The following is a 16,646-nucleotide window of genomic DNA, read 5'->3' on the forward strand; positions in this document are numbered from 1 at the left end:
CCAAGTGTCCATCAACAGATGAGTGGGTAAAGAAGATGTGGCGTATATATACAATGGAATACCACTCAGCCATAAAAAAGAACAAAATATTGCCATTTGCATGCAGCAACGTGGATGGACTTGGAAGGCGTGATGCTAATGTGGCATAAGTCAAATACAGGAAGACATAAATATTGTATGACATCACTTATATGTGGAATCTAAAAAATACGACAAACGAGTGAGTATAACAAAAAAGAAGCAGACTTACAGATATAGAGAACAAACTAGTGGTTACCAGTGGGGAGAGGGATGGAGGAGGGGCAATATGGGGTGGGAGAAAATAAGGTTATCATGGGATTATATGAAATCGTGTGTGTGAAACTTTTGAAAATTGTAAAGCACTCTAGAATTTAAAGAATCTTTCATTCAATTAAAAAAATTCAGGGAAAAAAAAAAAGCAAGTCACTAAGCACAGCGTAAACCTAAGCAGAGGGGAATTAGGCTTCACCTTAATGAAAGGAGTGTCAAAGAATTTATGAACATGTGTAAAACCACCACAGGACACATCCAAAAAATTGTACATATTCCTCTTCTGCTCACCCCCCATTGGCTAGAACTCGGTCACATGACCAAACACAGTCCGAGGGGAGCTGGGATGTATTGTCTTTGTGGTAGTGGCTGGACACCCAATGGGCGGTCTGTTACTATGGGAGGGAAATGGAGCATGAGTAAAGTTTCTGCCTCCAGAGAAGCGAAAATGCAGATATGCCAGCTGAAAAAAGGACCCTGTGGAATATAATTTACATTCTAGGCGAGGGAAACCGTGTTTCTCATCATTGGCATCCTTGAAAATGCTCATGACATACGGACGAGTGAAAAACGCAGGTTGAATAACAGCATGATGCCATTTAAGACAATTGATATACGCAGATCTCAATGGGTGCGGAGGCTGAGAGGTGATTGGAAGGCTGTTCGCCAGCACGATAATTGTGGTTATCTCCAGGTGGCTGAATTACGGGCAGTTTTTTCATACATTTCTGTCATTTTTCTATATCATTTACTATTTTTCCCCAAAATAGAAAAAGACATAAACAATATTTCTTCCTATCCTTTCTAATCAACCCACCTCCCCAAGCTGGTCTAAAAAGAACGTCGGTGAGAAATTCCTGGGTGTCCTGCCGTGAGTCTTGCTGGAGAATCTGTCAGTTCAGAGGCAAGCCAAGCACAGGGCAGCAGGAAGGGCAGGGCCGGGGGCCGGTTAGACAGTGAGGACGTGCCAGTGGACGTGGTACCAGGGCACGAAATCGCAGCTGAGACCATGGGGTCAGTGGTGGGGGGCATGCCATGAGAACAAAAGTCAGAACAGAGAGTCAGACCGAAAGTGGGAGCAGCCAAGGTGTGGTGCCTGAGGGGAGGGGCCAGGGTCTGGGCAAAGTCACAGTCTAAGCATCCAGGCTGAAGACAGTGTTCCCAGTTCCAGCGAGCCCTAGGGAACAAGAGGAAAAGAGATTTCAGAAACTGATGCTTGGTATTAGTGATGGGAGCCAAGGCAGGTGGAAAAGACCGCTGGAACCTCAGCCAGGGCACTTCTGGGGAGACGCGGCCAACCGGCAGCCCCGATGCAACCAGGAGGCTGCCGGGGAGCATGGGCAGTAGCCCCAGCAAGAGAGGCCTCTGCGGGGCTGGTGCTGACTGCACTGCCTCCTGCCTGGGCAAGGGTGGGTGAATGCGTTTAATCTTGCCTGCCAGCTCTGACCTATGACTAGCAGCTCCCTGGACTCCTGGGTTGAGAGAGGTTCTAAGGCTAAGTCTGGGCTTAGGAGGAACCACTGAAGTGATTGATTGGTGGTGTCTGCCAAGGCCCAGAGGAGAGTGTAGGCCAAGTGCCGTGATTCCAACAGCTTATCCTTCTCCGCTGGGGATTCAGCACCATCCCCTCTTCCCCCACTTGCCTGTCTCCCATAGTAGGGAAAAATTATCCATAATCCCCCCCTTTTCACTTTGGCTGATTCACTGCTAGAGTTTCTATATACAGAGAGCCTTTTTATGTAGCTGTCATCAAAAAGTACATCCTAATTGTAAATGTTTTTTTCCACTTGGCAGTACAGCACAAGGATTTTCCTATGATTCTTTTTTAATATCTTCTTTTTTTTTTAACTAACACAAGTACATTGTAGAAGAGACAAAGAACCAAAAAGAAAAAAACTTGAAAACGTCTTTAATTCCAAAATGCACAGGGGACCCCAGAGCATGTCAGGAAGTGTCAAACCAGGAAGACGTTCACTCTAGACCAATCGCTCCAGAACCTCCATAAGTATCAGAATTGTATGGGATTTTCTTTTAAGAAATGAGGATTCCCTCTACAAACTCATTAGAAAAGGTAAACCTCTTCCCCACAACAACAACAAAAAAAAAGGGGAGCAAAGACTATAAAAGAGACAATTCATAGAAATAAAAATTCATGAGGTCAATAAATAAGAAGGATGTTCTTCTCTAATCAGTCAGGAAAATGAAAATTAAAACAAGGAGATGCCTTCCCCCTCCTCCAGCATGCTGACATCACACATTCAAGAGCCAGAACATCCAGCACAAGCAGGGCAATGGGCATGAATTGCTACAGACTCTTGGGAGAGTAATCTAGAGTTGATTATGAAAATTAAAAATAAATCTATATGTACATTTGTTAGAACAACCTCACTTCCAGGATCTCCTCTACAGAAGTAAAAAACCCAGAACATGAAGATACATGTACTAGGACATCTACTGAAACACCCACCTATCTGTTCAACAAACATTTGTTGATTAACTACCATGTACCAGGCACTAGGAATACAATGAATAAAACAAACGCACATCCCCGATCCCAGCGAGTTTATCTTGCAGAGGGAGGAATCAATTTAAAAACCAGATACATTTAAAAGACATAACATGGAGAAAAATAAAACAGGGAAGAAAGACAGAGAGAATGCTAGGGGAAGTGGAGTATGTGGGGTCGAGGGAAGAGGGTTGCACTCTGAAACAGAGTGATCATGAAAGGCCTCACTGAGAAGGTGGCATCTGATCAAAGAACTGAAGAAGAGGAGGGAACAAGTCATGGGGATATTCAGGAGTGGAGTATTCCAGGCGGGGGAACAGCCGATGCAAAGGCCAAGAGGCAGACTGGGCCTGGTGTGTCCAAGAACCAGATAGAGGTACAGGTGGTACAGGCCTTGGAGGCCACTGCAAGGACTTGGTTTTACTCTGAGAGGGATCTAGCCGTCTCTGGGATGCAGATAGGAATTTGGAAGTCAACAGCCTACAGAGGGCATGCAGCCCTGAGGGAGGGAGGAGGGGGAGATTGTGGGAACTGAGGACCGGGCCGCAGGGCATCCCAAGAAGCAAAGGAGGCTGAGGAGGAGCAACCAGAGAGGTAGGGAGTAACCCAGGGAGACGGGGCCCCATTTCAGGGAGGGCGGATGGGCTGCGTCAAATGTGCTGGCCGACAGGTCAAGTCTGATGAGGACTAAGGACCAACATCCTGAAGGAGACGGGCTGGTCCAGCCCCGGCGGAGGACTTCAGTCCCTGAGGGTGGGCACTTGTACAAGCCCCTCAGGAAGGGAAGTGGAAAGAACAGCGAGAGCAGAGGGGATCAGGAGGCAGCAGCTGAGCGGCCTGATGAGGGGCTGCAGGGGCAGCTGGCCGGCTCCAGAGAACAATGGAGTGCCCTGTGTCCTTGAGCTCCGAGAAGGGCGCCTCTCACCCAGGGCCGGGAGGAAAGCGGATCCCCGCGTTAATTAAGTCCCATCAACAGCAAGTCGGTGCTTGCCAAGCTCTGCCGGGCGGGGCCTGATCCAGGTCCTGCCTCTAAGGAAGCATCCAGGCCGCCAGGACAGGCACTGGCTCCTCGGAAAAGTGCTCAGGTCTGAAGGAGGAAATGAGTCCCCTGACCGAGAGCCCCGCCAGAGGAAGGCCACAGCCCTGGGAGGAGCCCGGGTGCCTGGGGAGAGGCCAGGCCAGCGGAGGCCAGTCCTGAGTGAGAAAAGCAGATGGAATGAAATGCCTCTTCCTTCCTGCTGTGGGTGATGCCCGGTGGGGCAGGGCAGGCTGAAAATGGGGAATTTAAAATAGAAATGAAACAGATTTTTAACTCAGCCTGGTGCTGAGTGATATTTTCTGGAGAGAGAGAACTATATAGCTGGAAGAGGCTTTAGTCGTCATGTCCTCAAACCACATATTTTACAAATGGAGAAACTGAGGTTCAGAGAGGGGAGGCATTTGCCCTGGGTCACACAGCCAGTGAGCAGCAGGGCTGAGAACCAGCATCAGGGCCCCTGGCACCTGTGACAAACTGCAGGCCAGGGGGTGCCTGGGAAATGTGGCTGTCACCTGAATCCACGTACCGAGGAAAGGAGGCTGGGGAGGGGAAAGGCGGAGACATCAGAAGCCAATGGGCAGAGGAGGGAGCAGAGGCCTGGCTCCCAGCAGCAGCGGGCTCTGTGAGCGGGGAACAGCCTGGCCCAGGTGGGAGAGGGGGCTAGAGGTCTGTGAGAAGGTGGGTCTCAGTGGGCTCAGGACCTAGAGGGAAGGGCAGACAGGCCCTGGGAGGGAAGAACACCCTGCACCTCGGCCTGTGGGCAGGTCAATTTCACTTCAGCCCTCTGAACACCTTCGGGCTGGAGAAGCTCAGGTACTCCCGGGGTTCCACTCCCTGTGCGTTCCGTCTGGCTCCAGCTCCTTATTTATTTCATGCTGAGGACACTCATCCTGTTTAATACTTTCTCCCTTGCCTGAATCTCTGCTGGGCTCTGCAGGACAACCTGGGCTGAAGTGGGAAGGGCAGGACCCTCTGGGCTCACCCTGCAGCCCCTCACCAGGGCAAAGAAACCCCAGGAGCCCTCCCAGCCCAGGCCAGCAGAGCTGTACATCGAGGCCACAGGGCCTAGGACTGTCCTGCAATGTGTAGACAGATAGACCTACCCTCTGTCCCCCAGGAGCCCACAACCAAGCCAGAAAGAGAGATGGAGAGGCAAGCAACAGTGCCAGAAGGGGGAAAGTGGGTGTCCTGGGGGGGCCCAAGGAATGTGGAGTTTGGACAAAGGTTAAAGGACCTTTCGTTGAGGCAGCAGGTCAGGAGTCTGGGGGTCTGGGGAGGTGACCTGTACCCAGATTAGAAGGATGACCACTTGTTTATTTGTAATTTCTCTAAAGATGCTCTGTTGGTTTTGGTTTAACAACTCTGGAAGGTATCTGCTCCTTCAAATAATTCTCCGGTTCAAAAGGTAATGCCTCAGGAGAAATACAGCTGCTCGAGCAAGACGGAGGAAGAACCTCAGGCTCCGCCGGGTGGTGGGAGAGCCCACGTGGGGAGCTGTAATCTGAGCTTTGAACTGAGGCATGCAGGCAGGACAAGGCAGTGTGGAACCCAGGATGGAAATCAGCTGCGAGGGACCTTGGAGGTCACAGAGCCACTGTCTACTTGTCTACTCAAGACGGGTCACATGGGGAGTTGAAGGTCTGGCCAAGCTGGACCCCAGGCCCCCAGGTTCCCAGAGGACCGCGTTCTCCCCCAGTCACAAGGGGCTTGGCTCTGGGTGTTTCCTCCCTTGCGTTTCCCAGATCCCTGAGCTTGGGAGAAGAATGCACAGCAGAAGGCCCTCTGGAGGAGGGTGAGCCCGGAGGGCACTCACTTTGCCCCAGCAGGTCTGCCCGTGGGAACTGCTGACAGGAAGGGCAGGGAGGGGCAGTGGTTTGGAACAGTCCGTCCAGCTCCCTGAGGAGCAGGACAGGGTGCACCTGTGAGGCTGCCAAAAGGGGACTGGGGCCTCCCTCAGGCTTGGCTCTGGTCCAGTCCTGTCATCAAAGCCAAGGGAGGCCGCCCTGACAGATGTCACCAGCACGGAGCTGTCAGTCATCCCAGCAGGTCTGCTCACCACAGCCACCGTCCTGTGAGGGTTGGAGGACAGAGCTCTTCCTGGCTCTCCCCCAGCGCTGATCACTGATCACCCCTCCCGGGTCCTTCCCAGACAGCTTCACCTCTTGGGGCTTTAGCCTCTGCCTTCAGCTTCGAGACTGAGCCGATCAGAGCGCCTCTGGCAGTGCCTGGGGCTGCCATGTGGGTGAGGAAATCCTGGCCCATCCAAAACCCCCATTAACCAGCAGTCCCCAAACTGTGTTCCGTGGACCTCCCCACATGGTGTCCAGTGAGAGATTGGGGCATGAAATAAAGAATAAATGCCTTGCATCAACAGATGAATGGGTAAACCAAATGTAGCACACACATACAACGGAACATTATTCAGCCATAAAAAAAGAATGAAGTTCTGATACACGCTTCAGCATGGATAGACCTTGAAAATCTTATGCTTAGTGAAATAAGCCAGACACAGAAGGACAAATATTGTATGATTCCACTTATATGAGGTACTAAGAATAGGCAAATTCATAGAGACGGAAAGTGGAATTGAGTTTACCAGGGGTGTAGTGGTAGAGGCGGGAAAGGGGGAGTTATTGTTGAATGGGTACAGAGTTTTTGTTGGGGATGATGAAACAGTTTGGGGTATAGATAGTGGTGATGGTTACACAACATTGTGACTATATTTAATGCCACAGAATTGTGTACTTAAAATGATTTAAATGATAAATATTATGTTATACATTTTACTACGATAAAAAAATTTTTTTAAAGAGTAAGTGCTCAAACAACTTTGGGAGACACTGTGTCCTCAAATTTAAATGGAGGGGCAGTACAGGGGTAGGGGATTAAATTTTTTTTAATAAAAAAATTTTTTAATTTAAAAATTTTTTAAATAAATAATTTTTAATTAAATATATTTTTTAAAAAGGGTTGTTATGGGGGCTTCCCTGGTGGCGCAGTGGTTGAGAATCTGCCTGCCAATGCAGGGGACACGGGTTCGAGCCCTGGTCTGGGAAGATCCCACATGCCACGGAGCAGCTGGGCCCGTGAGCCACAATTACTGAGCCTGCACATCTGGAGCCTGTGCTCCGCAACAAGAGAGGCCGCGATGGTGAGAGGCCCGCGCACCGCGATGAAGAGTGGTCCCCACTTGCCACAACTAGAGAAAGCCCTCACACAGAAATGAAGACCCAACACAGTCATAAATAAATAAATAAATAAATAAAAGAATGTGAATTTCTTTAAAAAAAAAAAAAAGGGGTTGTTATGGGATTATCTGAAATCATGTGTGTAAAACTTTTGAAAATTGTAAAGCACTATAGAATTTAAAGAATCTTTCACTCAATAAAAAATAAATTTAAAAAAATTTAAATGGGTTTTCCTTATGCAGGACTTTTCAGAGCCTTTATGAAGGGGAAATATTAGCTATGGTTCCCAGTGGAGAGGATCACTGAACACTTTGTTCTTAGAAAGCCTATTCATCTTTTTTTTTTTTTTAATTTATTTTTGGCTGTGTTGTGTCTTCGTTGCTGTGCACGGGCTTTCTCTAGTTGCGGCGAGCCGGGGCTACTCTTTGTTGCAGTGCGCGGGCTTCTCATTGTGGTGCCTTCTCTTGTTGTAGAGCACGGGCTCTAGGCGCACGGGCTTCAGTAGTTGCAGCATGTGGGCTCAGTAGTTGTTGCGCACGGGCTTAGTTGCTCCGCAGAATGTGGGATCTTCCCAGACCAGGGATGGAACCCATGTCCCCTGCATTGGTAGATGGATTCTTAACCCCTGTTCCACCAGGGAAGTCCCCCTATTAATCTTAGAGCTGACCCCGAAGTTACAACATTTGACTTCCTAGGCTGCCTCTCACACCTGAAAGAGGCACTAAAATATTCGTCAAACCCTTTGTCCTGATTTTTATTTAGAAAATAAAGCATAGCATAGCTATCCCAAAGCATACCCGAAGCTTGATTTTTTTGCTCTATTTTCTTCTCCAAAAATAGAAATTTATTTCCTGGAACTTGGAAGGGTTTTGAGTTCTTTATTAAAAAAAAAAAAGTGTGTGAGTTGCATGCATATGTGTGCCTGCAAGAGTAAAATTCTCTTGAAACTTCTGGTTGTGGGGATGGAAATGAAATCCCGGAGGAGGAACGCATGTTGTCTGTGGGCCAGATGGCTTTGAATGTGGTTTGGGGTATGGGCTTGGCACGGGGCTAAGTTCAGGGCCCTGCTTGCCTCTTGGGGGAGGGGACAGGCTCTGTCCTGTCCCCTCCTCCCCACGGTATTACCAGTCAGCTGCCCTTGGTCATAGGAGAGCCTGGGGAAAGGAATGTGCATCTCTCCAGGTCATGCATCTCTCCTCCCAGAGGCAAGACCCTGGGTGCCTGTTCAGCTGAGTGTGGGTGAGAGGCCTGGCCAGCTGTCATGTTTGCTTGTGACCTTTCCACTGGGCATCGTATTTTATAGTCTCCTGTTTTCAGGCTGGGATTTGGTGGTGACCTGGGGTTGGGTAGGGAGATGTTAAATTGAAGAAAAAAGACTGGATTCAAGCCCCAGCTGTGGGACAACTTCGGTGAGTCACAGCCCAGAAATGTAGTGTCAGAGAGTGAAGCCAGAGGGGAAAATATTTATAACTGCCGGAAACATGATGAACCTGTCAAAAATACATGAAATCAGCTAAATAAATTGGGAAGAAAAAGGCAAGGTCTTATTTGGTTTTCTGTGAGTGTAAACATTTTAAAAAATCATCAGGAAGGGGAAAAATAATTCCTCTATACACAACTGCCTTGTGTGAGTGATGTTTTGGGGAAATCAAGGGAAAGTGGCTGTGTTCCCTGTAAAGCGGAGTAAAGAGAAGGGATCAGCCATAGGAGGCGATTGAGAGAGAGATAATTAGATCAAAGCAGAGATAACCATGGGGATGTAAGCCCCTCAAGAATCCTCAGAGACCTGGGGCAATGCTGGCTTCTCAATGAAGATGGGGTGGCAAAGTGATGTTCTGATTAATATATATGAAGAGGAAAGACGAGTCCTTAGGATAGGAGGACATGTACCCAGGCCATTGCTGTTGGGTTAAGCAGGGCCTCTCCGCCTGTCCAGGTTCTGGGATTGAGAAACCTAGATTTCCCCTAGGGAACCAGGGGCCTGGGTGGATGCAATACAGAGGAAAGTTAGATTAAACCGGAACTGTTTCCATTGCAGTAAACACGAGGGTCCAGAAAGAATCTTGTTTTGTGGGCAGCCAGAGGAAAGGGAACTGAGACATGATTAAGAAAGAGGGACTATTAACACCTGGGGATGGGATTCAGCCAGCATCCTTAGATGCCCGAACTGGGGGTCACTGAGTCTGGGGAGGCATTGGAGTCACTGGAGGAGGGGATGTGACCCTCCACGACAAGTCCTATAGGTAGCTAAGGAGACTGGACTTTGCCTGGAGGCGATGGGCCCAGGGCAGGAACTTCAGGACACACCTCCATCAGCAGGAGGGAGGGGCAGCAGGGAACAGATCAGACAGCGGGAGGCCAGCCAGGAGGTGGCCGCATAGCCCTATGGGCATAAGGAAGGCGACCTCCTAACATATCCTCAGTCATATCATCCTGATGGTGCCCCAGGAGGCTGGTCTGAGGGTGTCCCCACCTACCACTTACTCCAGGATGGCCCTGAGACCAAGATGGCCAAGAGAGCACATCTCTTCAATGGATTAATAGCGACTGCCTGAAGCACTGTCCTGAACTCAGGAAGCTTCAGGGACCAGGGAGAAAAAGAGCCACCATTGATTAGAGATGTCTGAGGAGGGGCATGAGGGTGGGGCAGCGTTCATTCATTCATCCACACACCTTCAATAAATGTTTATTCAGCACCTAGTGCATGCCAGGTGCAGGTGCTATGAAGCTCTCCTCTTTGCTGGAGCACAGTTCTCAAAGGCGCAGCCACAGAAAGAGCAAAAAGCCCCAAGCCTGGGCTCCACTCTGTTCTGGACCTTCTCCCTTTGAGCCTCTTTGAAGCCTTGGCAAAGGCCTGTGTCCGAGTCTCTCAGGGTCTTGAATAAATTAGCTGCTTGGTAGTTATTTGTGGAAGGAAGAAAATACATGCGTGACTTACCATATTTTTCATTTTTATCCATTCATTCAACAAAGAAACCAACATATACATTTTGCCAGGCCTTTTCAAGGATTTGGAGATGTATTTGACCTAATCTTTGCCCTCTAGGAATTCATAGCGCCATCTGGAGATTAGACACATGCCCGCATAGCCGTAAAACAAAGTCGTTATTTATAAATCCAAGTTCCTTGGAGTGCCTGGCTTCAGGGAGGCAGGCATAGCTTGTCTGGGGTCCGGGGGACCAGAGGGGACCCGTGGGAAGGTGAGGACCCTGGGGCAAAGGGCGAAGCCAGCTGCCCCCTCCTCTCCACCCCTCGCCTAGGCAGGGTCTCCTCCATGCCTCCCCGTCCCCCTGGAGCCTGGAAACAGAAGGCAGCTGGGCAGGTGGCAGAGAGACAGAGGGAGAATGGCAACACAAATCCGCTGAAGGAAACACTTGGAGATATCTGAGTCTTGCTTTGAGAAGGCCAGGCTATTTGTCAGCCGGGCTGCTGGCAACAGTCCCTTTTAGCCCAGGAAGCAGCGTGGAAGGTGGGAGGCAAGTGCAACCCCTGCTCCAGCCCCCTAGCAGGCCCTGCCCTGGCTGCCTTACAGTACGGCTCAGCCTAATTAGCGGTACCCAGCTCTCTGCCCTGTATCTCGGGCACAAAGGAGCCCTGTCTGCACCTCAGCTCCCTACACAGTCCCTGCTGGCGGCTCTGCTACCCAGTCCCCAGCCCCTGAGACCTGCCGGCTCCTGCCTCTCACTGGCTTGGAAGGAAGGGGAGATGCGTGGGAGGGATCAGGAAAAGAAATAGGACAGCACAGGACAAGGTGAGGTGGAGGGAAGGAAGAGGTCCAGGACAGCGCGGTGGGCCACGGGGACGGGAGGAAGGACAGTGTGGGGAGACAGAATCCACCAGGGCCCTGGCCACGCTGTGAGACCAAAAAGGGGCCCAGGGACGCGTGGAAGGCCCTGCCCAGAATTTACACCTCTCTTCTGGCATTGTCCGAGGCCGGAACCAGGAAGCAGCGGGCAGCCCGTGTGCATGGAGTTTTTGAAGAGTCTTGGAGGGCTCAGCCTTGAGCTGGGGAGATCTCTGACTCGCAGAGCCATTCTTTGTGGGTTTGTCCTTTGGAGAGCAGGAAGCAAGCATGCTGCAGGAACCAGGCATGCACCAGAGGTGCAGACACGTGTGTACACACGTGGCCTCCAACAGGGACACCCTCCCTCTGTGGCTGGTGGCTGATGAGCCATCCCCGGCATGTGGAGCCAGGACCCAGAGCAAACAACGGAGCAAGAGGGTGTGTGCGCAAACAAATCTGCCGGGGCCCTGTGACCACACCCTCGGCTGGACCAGGACAGGCGCTGTCAAGGCCCCATGAGGGTGGCTCTTCATAACTTTTATTTTGGTGAGGGCCTTCTTGCACGGTTGTTTACACAAACTGTAGAGAAGGCTGCCGATGAAATCTGAATCCATGTGAAATGGATTTCCCTTCCCTGGGAATGTACGCAGTTGGTATCTGGGTGTGCACACAAGAAGGAGTGTGTGTGTGTACATGTGTGTGCACAAGAACCCAAGCTGCTGTATTGGGAGAGAAGCTGGAAAAGGAAAGAAAAGCATGGACTTTCAATCACTCATATACACACATACCTGTGTGTGTACATTCATGCGGTCGTCTGACGGTATCACAATTATTAGCTTGTCTATTTGTATACACACACACACACACACACACACACACACACATATCCCTGTACATTTTTGGCACAGCCTGTATCCCATATCAGTGATTCTAAATCACTTTTTTGTCAGAGATCTCAGCCCACTTCAACCAGTAGCTCTCAACCTTGCCTGCACATTGGAATCACTTGGGGAGCTTTTAAAAATCCCAAATGCCCAGACCACACTCCAGACCAATATATCAGAATTTCTAGAGATGGAACTTTGGTATTAATACTTTATGTCAGTATTTAAAAATCTCCTCAGGTGATTCCAATGTCTTTCGAGGGCTGAATACTTCTCTGCGTAGAAAGTCCTTCTTCCTTTCCTCTGCTCAGAAAACTTCTATTCATCCTTCATGACCCAACTCACATAGCTCCTTTCTAGGAAAGCCCTTCATGATACCTCCCCAGGGAGAGTTACCTTTTTCTTTCCCGAAACTCCCAACAACACCTTAGTCATCCAACTGTATCACAGTTATTTGCTTGTCTATCTGTCCGTCCCATCTTCTGTTCAGAACTCTGAGCTCCGTGAAGACACTGTGGGATCCATCTCTCTATTCCTGATACCCAGCTTAGAGTCTGCTATGCGGCTGGTGATCAATAGATGCTTCAGAATGGAAGGGAAGTACGTAATGAAGGCCATGAGTAGGAGAGGGGTGGGGAGTAGAGACCATTATTGTTTCTGGGTAGAAAGGCCACGGGTCTGCTCCCTTGTCAGCAGGATGGGGGTATCTCCCCCAAACCGTTAGTAACAGGGTCCTTTTATGTCAACAAGTTTGCTGCAGGTTGGTCCACATTTCCTGCTTCCCTAGGAAATGCCACCAGTGTTACTCAGAGGCTCAGAGGGACACCAGAGTGAGTCTATCATCTGTGTCTAGAGGCCTGGGGTGACGAACCACCTCCCCCTGCCCCACTCCAAGCCCACTCTGCCTGGCCTGTTTCCAGGGCACTGTTGCTCTGAGGAGCTCCTTGAGCAGCCTGTGGCCCCTGCTTCTGCCCCAGATCCAGGACCAGCCCGCATAGCTCGGTCCTTGGGCAGAGCCATGTCTGGGAAACACTGGTGCAAGAGGAGGTGCAGGCACTGCAGCCCCAGCCCAGGAGCCCGGGAGTAGACAAGAGAGGGCGACACTGGGCGGAACCATGGGACAGGTGTGTATTCTGCAAGGGCACAGCCTCCTTCCCTCATCACCCCCCCTCTCCTTGGGCAGCCCTGCCCCTCCTACACAGCCGTCTGCCCTGACAGTCCTTTCCTAGTTCTTCTCTTATTAACCCTCCCCCATCCCCACTGAGCCATTATTGCCCCATCTTAGGCCAAGTCCACACAAAGACTTCGGGCAGGAGCTGGCCTATGGGGCTGGAGAGGCGCTAAGCGCACAGGCAGTGGAGTGAGGCCGCCCTGATGTGAGAACTGTTTCTGTCACTGACTGGCCCTGTCTCCTCCCCGCCTCAGGTTCCTCATCTGTACAATGGGATTAAAAATTCAGTCCCCACCTTATAAACTCACAGTATGGAGTAAATGAGGCACAAAGCCGAGAACACTCCTCACATGTTCCTGACTTGGCCTCCTGGTCAGTAGTCCAGGCCAAGGCCATGGCGAGGGCCCCACCCCCTTACACACACACACACTGCTCACTTCCTGAAGGGTTCTCAACCTCTCCCTCCCCCCACAACCCTCTCCAGCTGACCGGCCAAAGTCCTGGTCACCCACAGAGTCCATCAACACAAGCAAGTGTTTTCTTTACATGTTGGGGCTTTTACTTCAATTTGAAGCAGATGGTTGAGCACAGATGTGAACAGCTTTGGCCCTGTGAGCACAAGGAAGGAACAGGCCTTGACTTTGAACATGCCCGCCTCCCCACATACTGGCCCATTCCCCTGGTCCCTTCCTCCCCTCTGCCCCCCTGCACAACCATCACAGACCGCCGGCCCCCAGCCAGGGCGCCATCTAGTGTGCCCAGTCAGGAGGGCGGGCCCCCGGCAAGGAGTGGCTGGCTGGACCGGCTGGGGGTCACCCTGGGGCAGGTCCCTGGGGTGAGGCATGGGTGGTCAGTATTTGCCCCCACCCCACCATTCATTTCTCATGATGCTGAGGACCCAAGAAGGAGCCTGGGCCCAGGGAACATGGGAAAATCAGGGTCAGAGGCCTGGGCAGCCAGCGGGAAGGAGAGGGGGGCCGGGATCTCAGATCTCACTCCCCCACAGGCGCCCCCAGCCTCCCTATCACAGCCCCCAGAAGGCTTATCTGCGTCCAGCCAGCTCGGGGCCCAGCTGTAGAAAGGGAGTTCCGGGTCAGAGGGTCAAGCGCTTCCAACAGTCACCAAACGTCCATCCTTTCCACGAGTTCCTAGTGGAACTGCTGACTCGTTCTTTGGCGTGAGATGGGACCCAGGCAACAGGAGGAGCAAACATCATAGAGCAACAGTGTGGCTTTTCACTATGGGGTCTTCTCACCCCATTTTGTTCAGTGTCTCTGTCGAATCTTTGGCAATGAATTTCTGCAGCCAGACGGTGGGCCTCAGGCCCGGGCAAGGGGAAGGCTTTGCTCTCCCCGTCCCACCAGGCAGAGAGCAAAGTGCAAAGTCACTATGGAGTGGTTGAGGGGGGAGGGCGAGAGGGGGGCAGGCAAGCTCCTGTCCTGAGAGGTGGTGGTCTGAGCATCCGGTGACAACTTAGAGAGGACGACAAGGCTGGACTTGGCGAGCTCACCTTCTCCTCAAGCTTGACTGGAAAGAGGGCCCACAGCAGCGTCCTTGGACGAGCCCATGGCCGGTCACTCCTGAAAGAAACAACCAATGGGAGGAGAGGGATAAATTAGGAGGTTGGGATTAACATATACACACTACTATATCTAAAATAGATAATCAACAAGGACCTACTGTAGAGCACCGGGAAGTCTACTCAATACTCTGTCATAACCTATATGGGAAAAGAATCTGAAAAAGAATAGATATCTCTATATATCTATATATAAAACTGAATCACGTTGCTGTACACCTGAAACTAACACAACATTGTAAATCAAATATACTCCAATATAAAAAAATAAACTAAAAAAATAAAGAAACAGCAGCTAAGACCCGGCACAGCCAAATAAATAAATAAATAAATGTTTTTAAAAAATAAAAATAAAGAAACAAACAAAAAATAAAATAAAATACATAAGCTAAAAGGATATATTGTATAGCACAGGGATTATAGCCAATACTTTATAATAACTTTAAATGGAATATAATCTATAAAAATTTTGAATACCTATATTATATACCTGAAACTAATATAATATTGTAAATCAACGATACCTCAATAAACAAGCAAACAAACAAAAAGAAGGGTTTCCCCGGTGGCGCAGTGGTTACGGATCCGCCTGCCAATGCAGAGGACACGGGTTCGAGCCCTGGTCCCGGAAGATCCCACATGCTGTGGAGCAGCTAAGCCCGTGCACCACAACTACTGAAGCCCATGTGCCTAGAGCCTGTGCCCCACAACAAGAGAAGCCACCGCAATGAGAACCCACAACGAGAAGCCACCGCAATGAGAAGCCCGCGCACTGCAACGAAGAGTAGCCCCTGCTCGACACAACTAAAGCCCATGCGCAGCAACAAAGACCCAACGCAGCCAAAAATAAAAATTAAATAAATAAAAAAATTTTTAAAGCCAAAAAACCAACAAACAAAAAACAGCCAATGGTCAGAAGTAGCCCCTACTGGTCCTGACTTCAGAAGGCCGACCTGTACCAGGTACCGGCACCCACGGCACCTCCGCTTACTCAATCCTCGCAGGTGCCCGGGGAGGGACTCGGGAGGGACTCGTAGGGCCCAGGCAGGGACTGAATCTTGAAAGGTTCAGTAAGGGATGGAGCCAGCATCTGGACCCAGGACTGCCTGCTGCCAGAGCCCACACTGTCCCCTTACTCCCCACCCCTACCTTGCTGCATTTCAGAGCCACTGCTGATTTTGTTGGTTTGGGGGATGGGCGGGGTTGTAGAGGAAGCTCAGGGACCCCTGGTCCGGATACCGCAATCCCCCAGGTCACACCTCTGAGGGATATCAGAGTCAGCCCTGTCCCCCACGGGAACGGCATCCTTACCTCCTTCTCCCTACACCAGGGGTCCCCAACCCCCGGGACCCCTGTACCGGTCTGCGGCCTGTTAGGAACCGGGCTGCACAGCAGGAGGTGAGCAGCAAGCGAGGGAAGCTTCATCTGCCTCTCCCCATCGCTCACAACACCTCCTGAACCATCCCCTTCCCCATGGTCCGTGGAAAAACTGTCTTCCACGAAACCGGGCCCTGGTGCCAAAAAGGTTGGGGACCGCTGCCCTACACCCTTCAGACAAGACACTACACCAGCAGCCAAGAGGCTGACCCTAGGTGCAGCCCATCCCCCCGCCAGCTGGGCCTCAGTGTTCCCATCTATAAAACGACAGTGTCTTCATCTATAAGAGGTCAGTGTCCTCAGCTGTAGTAGAAATGAAGCCTGACCTGGGAATTCTAATACAGAAAACAGATGACCATGGTTCTAGTCTATTTGGATCGGGAGAGTACAGGGGACACAGAGAGAGGGGAGCCCAGAGTGTACAGTATTCCTTCCAACGTGGAGCCTGGGATGGCTGTGAGAACCCAGGTGCTATGGGGCAAACTCGAAAACCCCTAGGTTAGACCGTCTTTCAGTTCCTTGCAGTCCTGACCTTCGGAAACTTCACTCTGGCAGCCGAACTTGGTGTTGCTCGTGAGCAAACTGACCAGAGGGCGTGATTTGCTACAGGAAGGGACAGGAGATGCGAAAAGGTCCTGGGGCTGCCGGGGCTTTAGCTTTGGGGGAGGTCAGAGCTGGTGGGGAGGCTCTTCAGGGGTTCCCAGCGCACCCAGAACACACAGGAGAAAAACAGCCGTCCGTTACCTGGGCACAGCACACCCCTAATAACGGAGTTCCAAATCCCTCTCTCCTGTTTCCTGCAGCAACCCTGAACAAACAGCTAAGCA

At 50.8% G+C, this 16,646-nt stretch overlaps 1 protein-coding gene across 1 annotated transcript in view; it reads right to left on the bottom strand.

Annotated features, from left to right (window-relative positions):
• Window positions 1-13,410: 13,410 nt before the first annotated feature.
• The window catches only part of ATOH8 (atonal bHLH transcription factor 8), a 34,500-nt gene continuing 31,264 nt past the window's right edge, over window positions 13,411-16,646 (bottom strand). Inside the window, exon 3 of the mRNA XM_007175336.2 lies at window positions 13,411-14,443. Within this exon, the coding sequence (XP_007175398.2) occupies window positions 14,438-14,443 (6 nt within the window). The 3' untranslated portion in view covers window positions 13,411-14,437. The remainder of the gene's footprint in view (window positions 14,444-16,646) is intronic.

The sequence above is a fragment of the Balaenoptera acutorostrata genome, chromosome 12, assembly GCF_949987535.1.
Source record: "Balaenoptera acutorostrata chromosome 12, mBalAcu1.1, whole genome shotgun sequence".
Taxonomy (NCBI): Eukaryota; Metazoa; Chordata; class Mammalia; order Artiodactyla; family Balaenopteridae; genus Balaenoptera; species Balaenoptera acutorostrata.